Here is a 19593-nt window from a genome sequence, read left to right as displayed (position 1 = left end):
AAAACCAGGAGTCAAATATCAGGCTAATAACCTGAAAGATCAGAGAAGCAAAGGAACAGCCATTAGTGACTTCTTACCTCTCTGGATCCTCAGACCAAATTGGGGGGGGGGGGGCACACTGAGATCCCGTCTCCACTCCATATTCCTGTCTCCACCTCCCTAGTGCTGGGATCAAAGGCATGTACCTGATTGCCTGGCTGTTTCTCTTTTAGACTGGTTCAATCTTGTGTAGCCCAGGGTGGCCTTGAACTCCTAATCTTTCTGCTTCCTCCTCCCAAGTGCTGGGATTAAAGGTGTGTGCCACCACTGCCTGGCCTCTATGGTTAACTACAAGTGCTGGGATTAAAGGTGTGTGCCACCACTGCCTGGCCTCTATGGTTAACTAGTGGCCAGCTCTGCCCTCTGATCTCCAGGCAAGCTTTATTTGTCAGAACACAAACAAAATACCATACAACAGTGGACTGTTTGGATGAAAGCTAGAATCACTGGGGAAGCAGAGGCAGGCAGATCTCTAAGAGTTTAAGGCTAGCTTGGTCTACACAGCAAGTTCTAGGCATGCCACGGCTACATAGTTGGACTCTGTCTCAAACAAGTAAGTTAAACTAAAATTTTAAAATAAAGGGGAAGAAACAAAGCTAGAATTAAATGTCATACAAAGAACATCCATAAGTTACTTGATAAGCTAACTATAAAACATCACTGCAAAGGTCAGTAATCATTACCTTCTTTTTCGTCATCCACTTCACAAACTTATAGTCATAAGGCTCATCGCTCTTCATGTCAGAGAGGTCAGCACCTACAGCCACAGGGAAAGGTGGGTGGAGGAAGGATTGTATCTGACACAACAAGGACTCCACTTAAGACTGTCGAGATCCAAATTTTCTCCTGACTCACACCGGTTTAACCTAGAACCTTCTAGAGGTTATTGATACACTGTGCTGGAGTCTTACACTACACGAGGAGACTGACTGACACACTGAGGCGGCACTCACACACAGGAGATCATGCCTGTCCCTGCAGCTGCCAGCACAGGAAGAGAAGGTGTGGGAAGCCATGGGGAGTGCTGCTTCTCCATCAGAAAGAAGATGCCATGATGCTAGTCTTTGTCATCTATCAGTGAGGATGTGACAGCACCAATATCGTACAGCTCTCTTGGGAATGTAATTATTAGCAGAGTTCTGAATACAAGACCTGCCATACCATATATTTTCAGTAACTATTAAACAGTCAGCCATTGTTCTTCATTGTAAGGTGTAATGGTAAGTACGGTTTTTCTTTTTTCTTTCTCTTTATAATTTTTGAGATAGCATTTTGCATTGTAGTCCAGACTGGACTAGAAGTATGTACCCCCAGGTTGGCCTTGAACACACAGCAATTTTCCTGTCTTACCTTCTTGAGTGCTGGGATTGTTGATGTGTACCACCATGCCTGGTTACTTTTATATTCCTTTTAAATTATTTATTTTGATTTTTAATTGTGTATATGCTTATGGGAGTGTACATGGGTTTGTTCATGTGTGTGTGGTACCCAAGAAGGCAAGAAGAGGGCGTGTGATCCCTGGAGCTGGAGTTAGGCTGTTGTGAGCTGCCTAACTTGGGTGCCAGGAACTGAACTCTGGTCCTCTGCAAGAGCAATATGTGCTCTTATCCACTGGGCCGTCTCTCCTTCCCAAGCCCCCTGGCTACCTTTATTCCTATGCTACCATCAGATGAAATTTTAATTTTTATCTTTAGAAAAAGGGGCGAGCTAAATTCTAGTGTAGGAAACAATTCACACACAGTAAAGTAAAATTTTGTTCACATGAGGAGAGGTTGAGATGTTACTATCTCCCCCAGAGGTAGCATCATAAAGAAGGGTATCCTGTCATACAGAAAAGCTTTTCCATCCACATCCTTCTGACTCCTACCTAACCACACTGTATCCAGAACTGAGACACAAGCCAGTACTGGGCTCAGAATGGACTGACAACATGGAAAGGATGCTTAGTGCAAAACTGGGATAAATCCCTCCCCAGAGTCTACTGTCGGGGAAAACTGGATCCAGCAGAGAACCTTGAGTGTCATTTCCTGGGGGTCTTCCACCTATTTTCTCAATAAATAAATTTGGGTGGAAAATCTTGTATATTTGAAATTGAAAGAATATCTGGTGGGAAGAAATTGGATTGGGTCAGACGAGAGCCACAAGGGCATCTCAGTCTAAACAAGTTTCCTGGGGGAGGGAAGGGTCTTCGTGAAGATTAGAGTGTGTTCTGGGAAAGGCACACTGGAAAAACCATGAAGGCCTCCCCTGAAGCCCAAGGTAGGGCAGGCCTCCCCTCTACCCCAAGGTGGAGCCAGAGCTTTCGACCACTTCCTCGAAAGGGACCTCGAGACTCAGCTACAAGTGTAGCATCCAGTTCTCTGAAACCTGTGGTAATGAAAAAATTACTAATGTCTAATGCTTGTGTACTACAAAATGATTCTTTTTTTTTTTTTTTTTGTTTTTTTTTTTTTCGAGACAGGGTTTCTCTGTGTAGCTTTGCGCCTTTCCTGGAGCTCACTTGGTAGCCCAGGCTGGCCTCGAACTCACAAAGATTCACCTGGCTCTGCCTCCCGAGTGCTGGGATTAAAGGCGTGAGCCACCACCGCCCGGCACAAAATGATTCTTACATGAATATAGAGCTAAGGGAGCCCCTCCTACCTCAGGAGTTTCCCCCACTTTCTCTTAATGAATCTATGTGCATGCTGCCATACTTACAAAAAACCTAACATACGATCATTTGTCACATAAAATTGAATTTTATTCCCTCTGGGTTTCTAAAATTTAGCATAAATGAGAAACTTCAGTTTTTCAAGTTCAGTGGCATATAATGTTACTACAGTCTAAAATACTGAAAACTATATTAGAGTGATCATAATTAACCAATAAAGGATACTCAAAGGTTTATTATTAATAATTTCTTAAGTATTAAAGAAATATAAGTTTTATGTAAAAACTGTCAGAACACGGCCAAAGGAATGATGCATGGTGAACAATGCCTTGGGGAACTCTGAGAGAGGCTCCAGGAAAAAGGCAGAAGGCCTTTACCTCAGGTGCATTTTGTTCCCTGGATTGTTCTTGGATGTGACATCATGCCTCCTGTGACAAACGTTTACATTCAATTTATAAGACATGTTTATTCTTGATGGATGTTGGAACACAGCTATAGAATCCAGTCCATGAAAGGGTATGCTGAGTGCTGTCCCCAGTGTACCCTGAATCTGGATATGGCCTTCCACCTTACTTTTGTGCTTTCCCAGATAGAATCTATAGTATGTGTCAGGCCATTGTGTTTGTATTGGTCTGTCCTGAGAAAGTTCTGGGAAAGGGCTGCTGTTAATACTTAGTTTGTGGTTACTGGTGTTATTTACATGGTTTTCTGATCATGTTTTTCTCAACTCAAACAACCTTCCTTGGATCATTGCTTTCTTTGCTACATTCATGTATAAAGTACACTGAAACTGAGGTAAGGTTGTCTACATTATTAGACTATAGTCCGACCATTCTTTAAGGTCCTCAGATCCCAGGTCTTTGTAGATGGATCTGCATAGGTTGCGAAGGTCAACAAGATTCATGTGAAAACATCATTATACTTCTAGCTCGAAAATTTGTTGATGGCAAGTCAGGATTATTATATCATCAACTTCAGATAAAGGCAAGTCTGATGACCTGAATTCAAGCTCCAGAACCCACATGGTGGAAGGAAAGAAATGATTCCCAAACGCTGTCCTCTGACCTCCACACATGAGCCTTGGCTTGTGCCCCACACCCTAATGTAAAGTGAATAAATAATCCTATGCTTTTTGGAAACAGAACTATAAATATTCCAGATGCACAATTCTGGGAAGTTACTTAGGGCTTTCCAAGCCTTCCTGCCTGCAAAGATGGCACTAGCAATGCTTTCTAGAAGAGGGTGCTGGAGTGGGTGGCCTACAGCAGACTCTCCATGATGGTTGGTCACTCCCCTTGTTTCCAGCATTCATTTCAGCATAAAATAGCAGTATTTCCTTACGGCTCCACAACTTCTGGAAATTTCAGTTTTCCTACCAAATATCATTTAGAATAGATAAACAAACAAAAGAAAACTTCCAAGTGAACTATTTCATGCATACTGTTTCACATTCAGAATTTCCAGTTACACACTGGAACACAGTAAGAGCGGTTAGTTCTGTAACAGAACACCCAGAACAACAGCAAACTGATAACCACGTATCAGGAGGGAAAATTCAGGTGAAAGTCCTGAAAGGAAAGCAAATGGTTGAAATTGTTGAAACAATCTCTTCTAGAGATAAGATGCCATTCTGGTTTTCCTACTTTCCCCTCACACTTCCCTGCTATCATTTCAAACCTAAGTGTCTGTAGATGGGAAATAGCAAAGGGGTCACACACCTAAGGAAGACACATCGGCGATGATGAAGTAACCCCCATCAGGAATGATGGGTTTCAGGCCAACGCTGGTAAGTAAACGCACCATCCGATCTCTTTTTACTTCTAATTCCTTGGGCAGAGAATTAAAGTAACACTCTGGGTCATCCATGCGCTTGATATCAATCCAAAAAGCCTGGGCCAAGGCTGCCTGCATGTTAAGATTAAAAAAAAAAAAAATGGAAAGGAAGCATGGTAATGTCAGTTATGGCTCATTTTACTAGTAGAATAAATAAAAGTCATCCCATTTGTGACAAGGAGGTCACTCAGGAAATTACAGCCAGATTCCTGTGAACTATCCCACTCCGTAAGTTAATGGAGGAAAGAGTTTTATCTAAATGTTTAAATCTAATATGACAAACAGGAAGACATGAAAACCCCAACTGAAAAAGAGGTGTTACACAAGAGAGTGTACTTGGTAACAAAAAGATATGTATCGTTCTCCACTGAGGTGAGCTGTGGTCCAGTTTGTTAATCTCAATCTAAAGAATGGCCAGACAGGTGAAGAGGGAGTCAAGTGTTCCCTGTTCCCTAGGATGGCACAGGAAGAAATTAAAGTCGGCCTGCTGTGTAGACAAGCAAACACAAGTTCCTCATTTTTCAGAGGAAATGCTAAAATCCTTCTGATTCCAGGAAAGTAGTGTGAGTTAAACAGGGACTAGAAACAAGCATTCAGAGTGTGTGGGCAACTCCTCCGGCAGTCGTGACCCAAGAGAAGAGAGAGTGGGACCAAGGAAAGCCAATACTGTAAAGAGCAGAGGACTTCGTGTTCGTGTCCCCCTCTCCATATGGTGAGTCTTTGGTCTCCAAGGCACAGGCTTTAGGAGGTGTGGCCTTTGGGGATGATTAGAACGGAAGATTAGAGGCCCCAGGAATGGCACGAGCACCACTTCTACCATGGGAGAACACACTGAAAAAGTGACACCTATGAGGTAGTAGGTCCTTATCAGATGTGGCATCTGCCAGTGATCTTCAGATCCATGAGAAATAACTTCTTTTTCTTTATAAGCTGCACAGTCTCTAGTACTGTGTTACAGCAACCTTCACAGACTAAGTCAGTAAGGTTCAGGTGACTGGGAAATATGTCAGGTCAGGAGGATAAAAAAATAAGTCACAGTCAAAGTAGGTATATAGCACAAAGATCTGCCAAGCAGAAGGCTAGAAGCATGGCAGGCAACGTGAGCCATTTGGGTAAGAGCTGGGACAAAACAGTTCACAACAGAGGCATAGCCCTGGCTGTCATAGAAACTCCATATTGAAGGGTGGGTGCAGGGGTGAAGTGGAAAGGGCAGGGGAAAAAATCTGTTCTGTATGATAGAATTGTAGCAAAAGACAGAGATAACGGGTGGGGGAGGGTGGCAAGAGCATAGAGAAGTCTGGGGCAGGAGAATTTAGCAGTAAGACAAAGTCAACAATTCTTCCACACTAGGAAATCAGCATCCAGTTTCCAAACACAGCTGTCTGGGGAATTTTCTCAAAATACAGAATAAGATGCTTCAGGAAATATTCTAGAATCTCAGCTGTACCTTTCCGAGCAATTTGTTCATTCACTCTAGAAATCATTGCCCTGGAAAATCCAGAGCACAGAGCCACAAACATCTGTGCTAAGTGTACCTGGATTCCTCTCTTTCTCCCAAGCCTGGTTGCTAAGTGTTGCCCTGTGGCAAACACCACTGGCTTAATCTTCCAGCTATCCAGGGTCCCATCATTCCACATCACCTCTGCCATCCTCACCTTGGTTCAGTCCACTGATATTTCTCTCATGGAACTCTTCCCTTCCCTTCTCCCTCAATGAAGCACCAGACTCCTTTTGAAAACATACGATCATGTTTCATGGCTCCTTGTGTCTCTCCGTCCTAACAGTGATGTACATGTCTCAGCCCGATGTGACTCCCAGCTACTGCTCGGATTTGAGGTTCTCCTACTCTTCAATCCTGGTCACCTCACACCAGCAGCCATGTTTATGGTATGATATGACAGCCCTGCTGTCTACCACTGGGTCTTAGTCCTTCCTATTCTCTCAGGCCACAGGGCTCTTTGCTAGGTTAACCAGCACTCAGGCACTGTCTTCTCCATGAGGCTTACCTCCCAATAGGACATCATATACTCTCCAACCTGGATCATTACATCTTCCTTCTTCCCCACCTTCTCTTTGTGTCTATCAAAATCTGACATAATATATTTTGAAAGCATCTCTGTGATTTATGTTCCTCTACCAGGTGTTAAGCCCTCGGAGTGAAGCTGTTTTTTGTCTGTAAAATCTCTAATCGTCAGTAAATCTTAGTTGAATAAGAATAAGTGAATGGCTTTATTTTAAGGTGATAAAATGAACTTAAAATATAATAAAGTGGAGCTTCAGAATGAGTCTTTATCATAAGGTTATTTTAGAGAATCACTAAAAGTAATGGAAATTTTTCCTATTGGGCAGACACCTTTGATGAGAAACAATCAATCAAGTTCAATGGAGCCAATACTTTTACTCTCTTGTGCTTTAACTACCTTCTAGAAGTAGAACACTTTTTAGTATTTGGGGTGTTCAGAGGAGAATGATAAATAGATCTGTTTCTAGAAACGTATATAAAAATAGCAACAGTCTAACAAAGACATACACCAAGGGCCAGGAGTGGTGGTACTTGCCTGCCATCCCACAGCTTGGAAGGTTAAGGAATGGCATTGTGCTCGAGAAGATTGAAGCCTCAAGTGCTAACATGATAGGCACGTGCCACCACACCCAGTGACCTTTTCTTTTAAATAGCTACTGCAGTATGAAGAATGAATATCAAAGTTGTCTGTCTGTCTGTCTCTTTTTTTGTTTTTGGTTTGTTTGAGACAGTGCAGTTTTGGTGCCTGTCCTGGATCTCGATCTGTAGACCAGGCTGGCCTCGAACTCACACTCACAGAGAACCACCACCTGGCTCTGTCTCCGGAGTACTGGGATTAAAGGCGTGCGCCACCACCGCCCAGCAAGTTGCCTGTCTCTTCAAGTACGTTATCGTATGTTAGGAGAGGGGCTCTGCAGATGGGACATAAGTCACGGACCTTGAAATTACACTTTATCCAATGACTGTGTGTCTGCTCCAAAATTCCCATCTGTGGCAGAAGGACTTGTTCACGAAGGAGCTAGCTAATTCCCACATGCGCAAAGGCTGACACATACCTGTAAAGGAGTTGCACAGGTGTACAAAGTATTTTGTTGAACGGTCTGTAAGTGTTTTATCAGGTGTTTAGGACCGATGCTCCAGCCAAGCTGGGAAAACATAAAAGCAGATTTCAAAAAATAATCTAAGGATATATATCCTATCTAAGAGAGTTGTTAGTGCAAACGCCACATGTAGCGATTCAGAAATGTCCCCAGGAGGAAAGCGGGGCAATGCTTGTTCTTGTCAAGTTCCCAGCTCTGTCTTCACCCCTCAACCTGCCTTCCGGAGGTAACAAAACCTGGGATCATTGTGAGCCCTTCCCCTCTGCTGATGTGCCACTTCTGGTCCTCAGGAGGAACAAAAGCTAGCACTTACGCTCGCTAAGTACAGGCACAAGTCATTCTGCATAACAGCTCAGAGGACTCCTCCACAATGAAAGCACACCGGTTTTTAATTCTCCTGGTCTCCTAGCATTCCCTGTGTCTTAGCCCTGTCTTCTATCGGTGAGGCTGAAAGAGAATTGAATTTCAGCTGGGGAAGTATCTGTTGTTGCTTTGAGACAGTATCTCTTGTAGCCCAGGCTAGCCTTGAACTCACAAGTTAGCTGAAGAGAATGTGGGGTTCCTGATTTTCTTGCCTCCACTCCCTATGGCTCAAGATTATAGATCCTGATAAATGCATTGTCATGATCAACAGTACATTTGTTGGCGAATGGACTCTGAAGGTAGGCTACCTGCCCTGGCTTGGGTTTATTAGCAGTGTAATCTCAGCAGACAGTAAACATTCCTGTGATTTAGTTTTATAATCTGTAAATCAAGGATGAGAACCTTGCCCACTTCATACTGGGCTTATAAGAATGAAAAGAATTAGCATGCTTAAAAACACTTAGCATTCGGGCCAGAGTTAAAGCCAGAGTATTAGCCAGTGTTATTTTTCTCTTTTCATATGGGAATATTCTTTGTGAAGAAAAAAGTATCATTAGCTGATCACTCATAAAATTTTAAAATTATTTGATTCTTCTTTCTTCTAAGGAAATTACTTGGTCTCAAAAAGGATGATATGGTTCAGAGGGTAAGAACTTGCTTGCTGCCAAGCCTGAGGACCGGAGTTCAATCTCTGGGATCCACATGTTGGAAGGAGAGTACTAACTCTTACACATTGTCCTCTGCCTTCCACACACACATACCCCACACAGCCCACAGCCCCCAAATAAATACATGTAATTAAAAATAAAAGGCTCAGGCTTGACATGAGAGCCAAACAAATAAATAAATACAAAAAAAAATCACTAAGTATAAAACCCCACATATATTATTTAGGCATTTAAAACGCAAAATAGTCTGCAGAAATTAAAGTATGAGCTTTTTTTTTTTTTCTTTTTTTTTAATTTCCAAGACAGGGTTTCTCTGTGTAACAGCCTCCTTTTTCTGGAGAGAAAGGGAGTTGAACCCAGGGCCTTTCATGTGCAAAGTCTGTGCTCTACCCTGAGCCACATCCCAGCCCAGCGGTGTTCCCTCTCTTACCTTCCAGCCCGTCACACTGAAAGTCTTGCCTGCACTTCCTATTGTTACTGTTCTCTCCCACATACCCGGAAAAGTGGCTTAAAAAAGAAAAGAAAAGAAAAATGTTTCCTTTTCAATTACTTTTCATTTAGTGTAATCTAAAAACACAGTGCAGACAACATGAACTCAGTGAAAACAGAGATATTAAATAGTACCAGTCTAGTTATTTCCACATTTTTTAGATAATCCAAGTATCATCTCGCCCAGTCTACTGCACAAGCATCACCACCTTTCATTTCAGAACATTTTTACCAACCAGAGGGGAGTCACTAAGCCATTCTTGGCTGATATCTTGCAATGCCATTCATTCACATTTGTCCATCAAATCTTTCTTAGTAACAAAGCATCAAAGGACACTTGAGGTCTAGCTGAAGAAGCCGACACCAAGGTGGCAGTGGTGGCACTGTGCTGGGGGCTGGACTGGGGCAAGCAGGCGTGTTAGGCAAGGGTGGAAAGCGAAGGGAGGTCTCCTGGGCCAGAGATGATTTGGCTAAAATTAGGAGTACCACATCAGTTTAGGCAGGCAGAAGAGAGGAGGGCAACATTCTGTGCTGCAATAGGAAATGTAATCACAGTGTTTTTTAAAATGAGCTAAGTAATTCGTCAATGAGTATTTTAACCTTATGAAAGTGGATGCCCCCCCTTTTTTCAGGGGTAGAAAGGAAGTTCTTTGTGATGGTTGAACTGCTAGTTTTGTTACTGGGAGATATCTGATCCGAGAATATCTCACTCAGTAAGAGGAAATTCTGCCATTGTCTTTCTTCCTCTTTTTCTGATAGGATCTCACTGTGTAGTTCTGGCTGGCCTGGAACTGGCTATGTACACCAGGCTGGTTGTGAATGCACAGACTTTGTCTTCCAAGTGCTAGGATCAAAGGTATACACCACCACACCTAGCTCTCTATTTTCTTTTCTTTTTTAGATTTTTAATTTTATTTTTGTTGCGTCTGAAGGCAGGAGACGTGATGAAGAGCACCGCACAGGGAGCAGTGCCTGTGTGGAAACATTATGTATAGCTGGAAGGCCTTAGTGTGTTACATTAGGAAGCCCTCATGCCGCAACACTGACGACATGGCCATTCATTCCTATCTTCCATGTCAGACCGTTGTAATTGGTTGCACCCCCAGGCTTCAGTGCAAACAAACTGCATTTTCTAAGTAATTAAACAGTAATTTCATATTGCTGTATTATTTTAATTTTATAGGCTGCTATAACAACTAAAACAAATCTGAGTTAAAAATATGTCTTGATGGCCATCAAAATGATTTGGTAGGTAACAGCACTTGCTGGGAAAGCCTGAGTTGGATCTCTGGAACTCAGAGAAAGGTAGGAAGGGAACTTGTACTTCACAGCACTGTCCTGTGGCTTCAGCATACATCCTATCACGTGTGAGTGCCCAATCAATAAAAACGTTTTAAAGTTTTATATATCTTTAGCAAGTAATGTCAGTTATACTGTACTCTGGATATTTATTATTTATAAGTAAACAATACATTTGGTGATCCTTTAAGTCCTTTTAAGGATGAATAATGCCAAATTGAGCTAATTATACAAAATTTGATTAAAAAATACCATTTTATAAGATTTCAAAAATTATAGTTATTCATTCAGTTTATGTGTGTATGCATGCTCATGCCATGGTGCATGTGGAATACTCCTTTACACTGTGTGAATATATGTCGCTGTGATTGGTTTAATAAGGATGCTGACTGGCCATAGCTGGACAGAATAAAGTTAGGTGGGAGAGTTAGACTAAGGACTCTGGGAAGAAGAAGGGTGTAATGAAAGGAGTCACCAGTGAGACATGGAGAGGAAACAGGAGGTGCAAGATAAAAGAGAGGTAACACCACGTGGCAGAATGTAGATGAATAGAAATGGGTTAATTTAATTTGTAAGAGCAGTTAGTAATAAACCTGAGCTATTGACCAAGCATTTATAATTCCTATTAAGTCTCCATGTTGGTTATTTGGGAACTTGTGGGGTAGGGGGAATGTCCACCGACAAGTGCACATGTGTGGAGGTCAGAAGACATCTGGGACTTGGTCCACTCCTTTCACCACAGGGGTCCTTTGGATGGAACTCAGGTCCTCAGACTTGGCAACAAGCACTCTTCCTGTTGATCTATCTTTCTGGCCCACAGAATTTAATTTTTAAATGTTGGTCTAAGTTTTCAACTGGGAAATGGTTCAAATGACCTAAGACAGGTCATCAACAAGATGAGCGATGGTGGGTTCTGACACAATTTGGACACAAAACACTCAGCTGTGCAATTAACGTCTTGAACTACAAATCCTTTGCTGCTGTCTCTGTTTATATACTGGCCCTGAGAAACATTAGTTCTCTTTCCTGGATCTAGCTGCCACCAAAATTTGGATGACTGCAAAAAATACACTCCATAATCTGTGCCTGATCATTAAGCCTGCAATTCCACTTATCTCCAGATGGGGTCTCCCCAATGTCCTAGAAACATTCAGACTTGGCAAAAGCTTACAATACATACTGTGCCTGGGTAAAGTCTTGGTGCTGCTTGGTAATTGGGGCTGGAGTTGAGGAATGTGTGAGTGTTTCCTTCTCACTTCAGCTGCTGAACTTGAGCTCCGTAGTTTCTACCTCTATCTAGCCCAGGCTGGCCTTGGACCTGAGACCCTCTTGCTTCACCTCCGGAGTGGTGTGGTTTATAGGTGTGTGTCACCATGACTAGGTAGAGTTTCTATTTCTTCACAGTCCCTATGCATCATCTAAGCTGGCAGACACATGATTTGCTTCTGACTCTCACCCAAACCTGGATCCTATTAATTTATTTTGTTCATGCAGTCACAGAACCAATTAATTCCTTTGCTGTAGTTCTCCAAGTGTAATTACGATCACTCTGGGGATCAAGTTAATGTACAGGAATTTGAAATAGTCACCTTAGGTTTTCATCCATAAGATTTTCTTAAGCCTTTGGCAGTTGCTTCCACTTATCTGATTTTGAAAGTTATAGATCACTTAACAAGAGGATGTAGTAAGTGAATATTAATGACGAAGTCAGAAAAACTCAAATGCATTTGCTGCAACAGCTTTGTTATAGAGCTATGCATATAACTGGGATTTGAAAAGTATTATTTTATACATTGGTCTTTTGCCTTTATGTATGTCTGTGCACCAAAGTGGTACCTACAGAGGCAAGAAGAGGATGTCGAATCCCCTGGAACTGGAATTACAGATGGTTGTGAACCACGATGTGGATGCTAGGAATAGAACCTGGGTCATTTGGAAGAGCAGCCAGTACTCTTAACTACTGAACCATCTTTCCAGCCCCCAAACTGGATTTAAGAAAAGTGTTTTTTTAAATTTTTTTTAGGAAAAATATTTTTAACGTTCCGTTTTCTGTCAGGCAGACTCACTTCTAGTTTCATTATGCCTCTGTTAGGATTCGGGACACTGAGGTTTCAATGGCACCTGTTAGCAAGAAAAGCCTTTGCCTTCTTTTCCCCTTCTCCAAGGTTTTTGCATTGCTTCCTAATGTTGTGGAGTAATCTTTTGGTACGCTGTGAAGATGTGTCACTTGGATTGGTTTAGTAAAAAGCTGAATGGCGAATAGCTAGGCAGAATTTTTGGGGCAGAGAGAACACTGGGAAGAAGGCAGAGATGCCAAGAGATGGAGAACAAGCAAGATATGCAGGAGGAGAGGTAACAGCCATGAGTCACTTGGCAGCACATAGATTAATAGAAATGGATTCACCTCCATTATAAGAGCTGGTTAGAAACAAGCCTAACCTACTGCCCAAGCTGTCAGAATTAACAAGTTTGCGTGTTGTGATTTGGGAACTGGCTGGTGGGATGGAGAAAGACTTGTTACATTCTAATCCCCTCAAGAACTTGCTTTCTCCTTCCATCTCTGTGGCCATTTATAATGTAATACTGGAGCAAGTATGGTAACGTCTGTTCACACATATATCTTTACCTTCTCCTTTTCATGTTTCCTACTCATCTTATTCAGCAAAGACATTTGATTGCCTAATGTTCTAATTTGCCTTTTGTTCCAGTGATCAACACCATGTGCAAAAACAAATTAAGGGAGGAAAGGGTTTATTTGGCTTATTCTTTGCCATCACAGTACATCATTGAAGAAGTCATGGCTGGGACTCACTTACAGCTCAGAAAGCACGGCAAAAACCATGAAGGAATGGTGCTCATAGGCTCATGTTCAGTGGTTTTTTTATACTGACCAGGACGACCAGCCTAAGGATGGTACTGCCCACAGTGGGCTGCAGCTTCTTATATCAACCATCAATCAAGACAGTCTTTCATGCAAGTGGCCATGTATCTGCCTTTGTGATTCAGACAGTTCTTCAACTGAGGTTCCCTCTATTGACATGGGGTGTTTCAAGCTGAGGCACTTATACCATGTGTAAGACTCTAATGTGCAAAATGGGGATTTAGAAGAGACCAACACAAATAATCTCATCTATCTTGTAACTTAGAAGCAAAATGCATAGATTCTGTTAACTACAGAGGGAAAAACAAAACAAAAGTGAAGGAAGCGAAGGCTGGAGGTGAGCGAGAGTGGCACGGGAACAAGACTGGAGGTAGTCATTGGACACCAGAGGGTCAGTGTTGCTAGGCAAAGGAAAGACAGGTACAACCCAAAGGTCACCCCCACAGCTTCCAGTCCTACAGTTGAGAGCTTGGCCACACTTGATGATACTGCAGTATTTGGGTGCGGTAGCCCAGCGGCAATTGCAAAATCCCGCTGAGGACGGAAGAGCAATAGCCTGCCATTCAATAATTTCTTGCTGTTTATTTTAACAACTCGTTTGGCACCAACAATCACGAACCTCTTCATGAAAAGTTCCGCCCTAGTCTCTTACACACCAAAGAATGGCAGGATTCTTGTTCAGAAGCCAAAGATAGGCAAAAGAACTGCTCTGCTCACGTCCCAGCTTTATCTTGTGATCTCAGGTCCCTCCCCCACGTGAACATCTCTTCATCAAGCTGAACTTTAATCACTCAAGTACGATCCATCTAAATACTTCTGGTACGTGCTCACATAGATACCCATCACAGAGACTGTTTTAAAGCTGGCCTGGGATCCTTCCCAATCAGTTGTTCCACATGTGCCCAAACCCATTCCGACTGGAGGCTCTGTTATAACCGGTACCTATTTTTATATGCTCATGTCCAGTATAGACAAGCCATTCATACACCTCATCGCTGATGCAGAGGGTGTCATGCTTGATGCAAAGGTCAGCAATGACTTGCAGCTCCTCTCTGGTATACACCTGCACATATTAAAGGAAAGGGCACAGCTGTTATTCTACACGTGAGAAAAGGGCGCCTCCCAGCCTGTGTAAGCAAAGAGGCTCACTTACCTTGCCAATGGGGTTATGTGGAGTATTCAATATAATGGCTTTAGTTTTAGAACTAAATTTACTTTCCAGTTCTTGAGGATTGAATGTCCAGTCAGAACTAGACCACTTCGGCCCATCAGTAGGTTTCTAAGAATGAAGAATAAAGATGTGATTTGAACCAATTAAGATGTGATTTGAACAAATTAATTCATGTTCACTGTCTCACAAACAGCCTCGTAAAGAAAAAAGAAGATTAAAGACAGACCTGACGAAGGTAACTGAATAAATGACTAACAAAGAACACAAACACAAATAATTAGGCCCTCATTCAACCACGGGAACCCAGAGGACCCGAGTCTTTTGTACACGCCTGCTAAAGGAAACAGTGAACCCTGGCAGAACAACAGCTGTTGTTCCTTCCCAGGAGCCGCAGTATCTACGGGCAGCGTGTGACACCGTAAGGCTGACAGAGGAGCCTGCGAGTCACCTTAGCTACTGTGTTCATTATTTTCAAAGGGCTTATCTATGCCTTCAACGACAAAGTCACTGGCAATTCAAAACATTCTTCAACCGGTGGGTGGGCCTCTCCCAGGGGACTTACAGATCTCAGGGGGATGAACACAGGCGTTGCTCCGGCCATTCTCACCATGGGCTCGTAACAGTCATAAAAAGGCACTATTATGATCACCTGAGATAAAAGCAGACAAGAACACAGGGCATCAGCCAGCAATTCACCTCATGATAGGGCGCCTCTTACACGGGAGGCGCTGTGCTAAGAGATGCAGCAATGGAAAAGACAGGCCTGGTCCTCATGGAGTGAATGTACAAAAGACCCTGGATATAAAGGCATCCTGGGAGTCAATGCTGGAGTTCTTGGGCTCTCAGGAAATCCTTGGATAGACTTAAAGTGGGGACATTCAAAATTGTCAATTATTATAGGTGCACACCCAGATTTATCTGGGGCCTGGACTGCTCACCATATTCTCAAAGGGATGCTCTAAGCAAAACCAGTAAGGATGTTTTTGTATTTCAAGTTAGAAAACACAACGTAGGAGGAACTTGATATACCAGACAGTGACAGGAACCAACATTGCAGTCGTTTCTAGAATGAAGTGCTAATTTAAGACAGTATCTTGAGAGTAAGCATGTGAGTAAATCAGGGGACAGAGTGGATGCTTTTGTCTGATGTGATGCCCGCAGCCCCTTTGCCCAGGTATGTGGTACCTCGCATCCTTTCCCCTCGAGTCTTTGGATCCGACTTCTCACCTCTCAAACTCTTCTCCAACCACCCCTGCTGCAGTTTCAGGTTGAGTAGCTAGTCTGGTCTGCTGCCATCACACTCCAGGCTGCAGACCTAATCTAGGACCTTTCTGCCTTTTTCTTTTATCTCTGTGGTGGTTTGGGTGAGAATGGCTTCACAGGCTCATGTGTTTGAATGCTTGGTCCCCAGTTTATGGAACTGTTTGGAAAGGATTAGGAGGTGTGGCCTTATTGGAGGAGGTGTGTCAGTAGGGCTTCAAAAGCCCACTCCATTCCACTCAGCTCTCTCTCTACCTCACAACTGTCATTTCAACATGAACGCTCTCATCTACTGCTCCAGCATCATGACTGTCTGCCTACCTGCTGTCATGCTCTCCTCCATGATGGTCATGGTCTCTTCTCACTCTCTGAAACCAAGCAGGCTCATAATCAATTTTGGAAATTGCCTTGGTTATGGTATTTTGTCACAGAAATAGAAAAGTAATTAAGACACTCTCCTCCCTGCCTGCCTTTCTTTCACTGAAATGAGCCCTTATCTAGCCGTAATGGATCTCCAAATCACTTTGGAGCTGAGATGAGCCCTGATCTCCTGGCTTAATCTCCCAAGTTCTGAGACTGCAGGCACATGTCACCACACTTACCTAGCTTTTTGCTTTTATACAGTTTCACTTACATTTGTTTATTTGTTGTATATATGCCCTTGTGTGCAACATGGGGTACGTGTGGGAGTCAAGGGACAACTTGCCAATGTTGGTTCTCTTATTCCATCATGTGGGTTCTGGAGATCAAATTCAGGCTTTGCAGAAAATGGATTTACCAAGGGAGTCCCCTTGCCAGGCCAGGGAGCCACTTCACCAGCCCACTTTTATATCTTTTTAGAACCTAGCTTGATTTCATGAAAATGCCATACAATTTTAATTTTTAATGTCTACATGAGAGTTCACTGAATTTAAAAATTATTTTCTTACCTTTTGCATGTATAAATAACAGTGTTATATTTGTGTATATAGTTCTCCATTTTTAAGTGGTCTCCATTTTTAACATGATTGTTACCTCTAGATGAAAGAATATAAGCATTTTTACAAACACACACACAGTCTAATGTTTTTATTGAATCTTTTTATTGAATTGTATGTGGGCGCGTGCGTGTGTGTGTGCGTGTGCGTGTGTGTGTGTGTGTGTGGCTACATGCCAGCCATATACAAAGTTAGGTCAGCATGGGCTAGAGGAGACCCTGTCTCAAAAACAAACAAGCAAACTAACAAACAAACAAACAAGCAAACTAACTACGCTACAAAGTGAACAAATCCCACAGACATAATAATGAATGAAAAGAAAAAACAAAACTCAAGAGCCTGTACATGATTCCAACTGCTCTCCAGCAGAAGAGCCACGAGAGTGACTGAGATGCAGATTACAGGACACTGGTTAACTCTCGGAGCACAGACACAGGCAAGGGCTCGACGTCTCTGGACGCTGGAAAGGTGTAAATCTCTATGTGCGCTACAGTCACATGGCAATTTATCCCCCTCTACATTCAAGGCTTGTTAGCTTTACTGTACCATCATTAGACTTCAAAATGGATTGAAAGTGAAAGAAAAAGGAACACAGTGAGGAGAAGGTTCCAATGCAGGACAGAAACACTGATGTGGATGGATACAGTGTTCACACACTTACTTCATCTCCAGGGTCAACCAATCCTTGAATGGCGTTAAAGAGAGACCCATATCCTCCCACTGTCACAAGGATCTCTTCATTTGGATCAATTGGATTGTGATAAATTTTTTCATATAAGCAGGACAGAGCTTTCACAAGTGCTGGATGACCCTGTTGTAGTAAAGATTAAGATAAAACAAAAACCCACCTTGAAATTGATTATGAAAGCTACTACTTTAAGGCAATCTGACTCTAAAATGTAACCATTTTTAAAACTGAGTTTAATATCTAGCATTATCCCTACATTTGTACTTTTAAACATTTAGTTTCCATGTACAGGCATCTTGCCTACATGTGTGTATGTGCACCACACGAGTGTAGTGGAGGGAGAAAAGGGTGTTGGAGCCCCTTGAACTGAAGTTACAGGCAGGTGTGAGCCACCGTGCGGGTGCTGGGAATCGAACCCAGGTCCTCTGCAAGAGCAAGAAGTGCTCTTAACTATTGAGCCACCCCTCCAACCTCCAAATCTGTACTTCCAAAGTAGCAATAAACTTTAAAAGCCTTTGCACTTTGAGGGTCTCTACAAATGGTTATATAAACTTGCTGCTGATGGAAAGTATCCATAAAAGAGAAGGTTTGGAAACACAAAATTTCAAAGCATTTGTTTCGAATAGAAATGAACTCCCCCCAGTATATTTATAGTAGCACAAAAACTAAGTGAATGTAAAAATCCTGCATTCACTACATCCTGAATCTGCTTCTCTCGATTGCTGGGGAGGTTCTCAATTGCTTGTAGTCCTGCTATGGACTGAAGGAAGGAAAACCACATTGACCAAAGACACACACGCTAGTGTTGCTGATGGCATATGCTCCCGGGAAGCAGAGTACGATCCACTGATGAGAAAAGACTAGTTACCAAGGCCAGCGATTCCTATAAGATGAGAGGATAACGAATGTACAAACTGTGAGCTATGTAGCGATTCTCACACTAAAACTTCCTCTTTCGGGGCTGGGAGTATAGCTTAGAACTAGAGTGCTTGCCTAGCAGGTAAAGGGCCCTGGGTTCAACCCATATTCTGAAATAAGTAACTTTTTATTTAACTAACATGCAATAACTGCACATATTTAAGGGGCAGTGTGATACCTCAACACATGACCGCAGTATATCGATAAAATCCATAATTATTGTTTTCCTCCAGTATTTCTTTGGAACTTTCAAGCTTCTCTCTTCTATTATTGTTCTTCAAATATATAACAGGTTATTGTGGATTATCATCCCTGTTTATGCTGTAGGAGACTATTAGCCCATTTATATTAATCTACATTCTGCCTGCCATGTGTCTCCTGGCTGTTAACTCTCCTCCTGTACTTCCTGCTTGCTCTGTGTCTCCCTGAGCCTCCATTATCTCCTCCTACTTCCTCTCTCTGCCCGGAAGTCCCACCTGGCTACTGGCAGGTGAGCTTTTTATTAAATCAATCACAACAATACACTTCCACAGTGTGCAAACATCCCACAACAATTTATTGTGTGTTGGAGGAGGGTATCCATGCCACGTTGTGTGTGTGGAGGCCAGAGAACTACGGGAGAGTTGGTTCTCTTCCTCCACCATGTGTGTCCAGAGGATCAAACTCAGGCTGTCAGCCTTAACTCATGCCTTCGCCCACGGGGCCAGTTCGCCAGCCCTGCTCACACTGCCCTAATTTACTGAGATGTCAAGGGTGCAGAAGAGATTTTTTTCTCTCCCTCTTCTTCATTTGCTATGCTTGGATTTTTAAATAATAACCATTCTGCCCGCGCTGAAATGATTTCTCATGATTTTATTTCCATTTTCCTGATGACTAGTGACAGTAAACACGTCTCTGTATACTCTACCCACTTCTACTTCTTCTTTTTAGAAATGCAGATTAAAATCTTTTTTGTTATTTAGCTTTTCCACCTCCTTATGCACTTTAGACATTCATCCTGTGTCTGATGAGCACCTTTCTCCCATTCTATAGGTTGTCTCTATTCTGTTATGCTTCTTTGACATACACAAATTGCTTAGTTTCATAAAATCACATTTGTCTATTTTTGCTATTGTTACCTGTGCTTTGGGAGTTTTATAAGAAAATCGGCCTATACCAATACCTTGACCTATTTCCCTTACATTTTCTCCTACAACTTCCATAGTTTCAGGTCTGATATGGGGGCTTTTAGGCT

General features: G+C 42.5%; 1 protein-coding gene across 3 annotated transcripts in view; it reads right to left on the bottom strand.

Moving 5' to 3' along the window:
• The window catches only part of Kyat3 (kynurenine aminotransferase 3), a 51846-nt gene that overhangs the window by 8974 nt on the left and 23279 nt on the right, over positions 1 to 19593 (bottom strand). For all 3 annotated transcript variants that reach the window (XM_006986116.4, XM_006986119.4, XM_042280041.2), the window contains exons 5-12: positions 17415 to 17564; positions 15079 to 15165; positions 14499 to 14624; positions 14288 to 14408; positions 9107 to 9183; positions 7601 to 7690; positions 4408 to 4594; positions 723 to 796 (exon numbers count right to left, since the gene is read on the bottom strand). In XM_006986116.4, the coding sequence (XP_006986178.1) occupies positions 723 to 796; positions 4408 to 4594; positions 7601 to 7690; positions 9107 to 9183; positions 14288 to 14408; positions 14499 to 14624; positions 15079 to 15165; positions 17415 to 17564 (912 nt within the window). The remainder of the gene's footprint in view (positions 1 to 722; positions 797 to 4407; positions 4595 to 7600; positions 7691 to 9106; positions 9184 to 14287; positions 14409 to 14498; positions 14625 to 15078; positions 15166 to 17414; positions 17565 to 19593) is intronic.

This window comes from Peromyscus maniculatus, chromosome 6 (genome assembly GCF_049852395.1).
Source record: "Peromyscus maniculatus bairdii isolate BWxNUB_F1_BW_parent chromosome 6, HU_Pman_BW_mat_3.1, whole genome shotgun sequence".
Taxonomy (NCBI): domain Eukaryota; kingdom Metazoa; phylum Chordata; class Mammalia; order Rodentia; family Cricetidae; genus Peromyscus; species Peromyscus maniculatus.
This window is presented reverse-complemented; position numbering and strand designations above follow the sequence as displayed.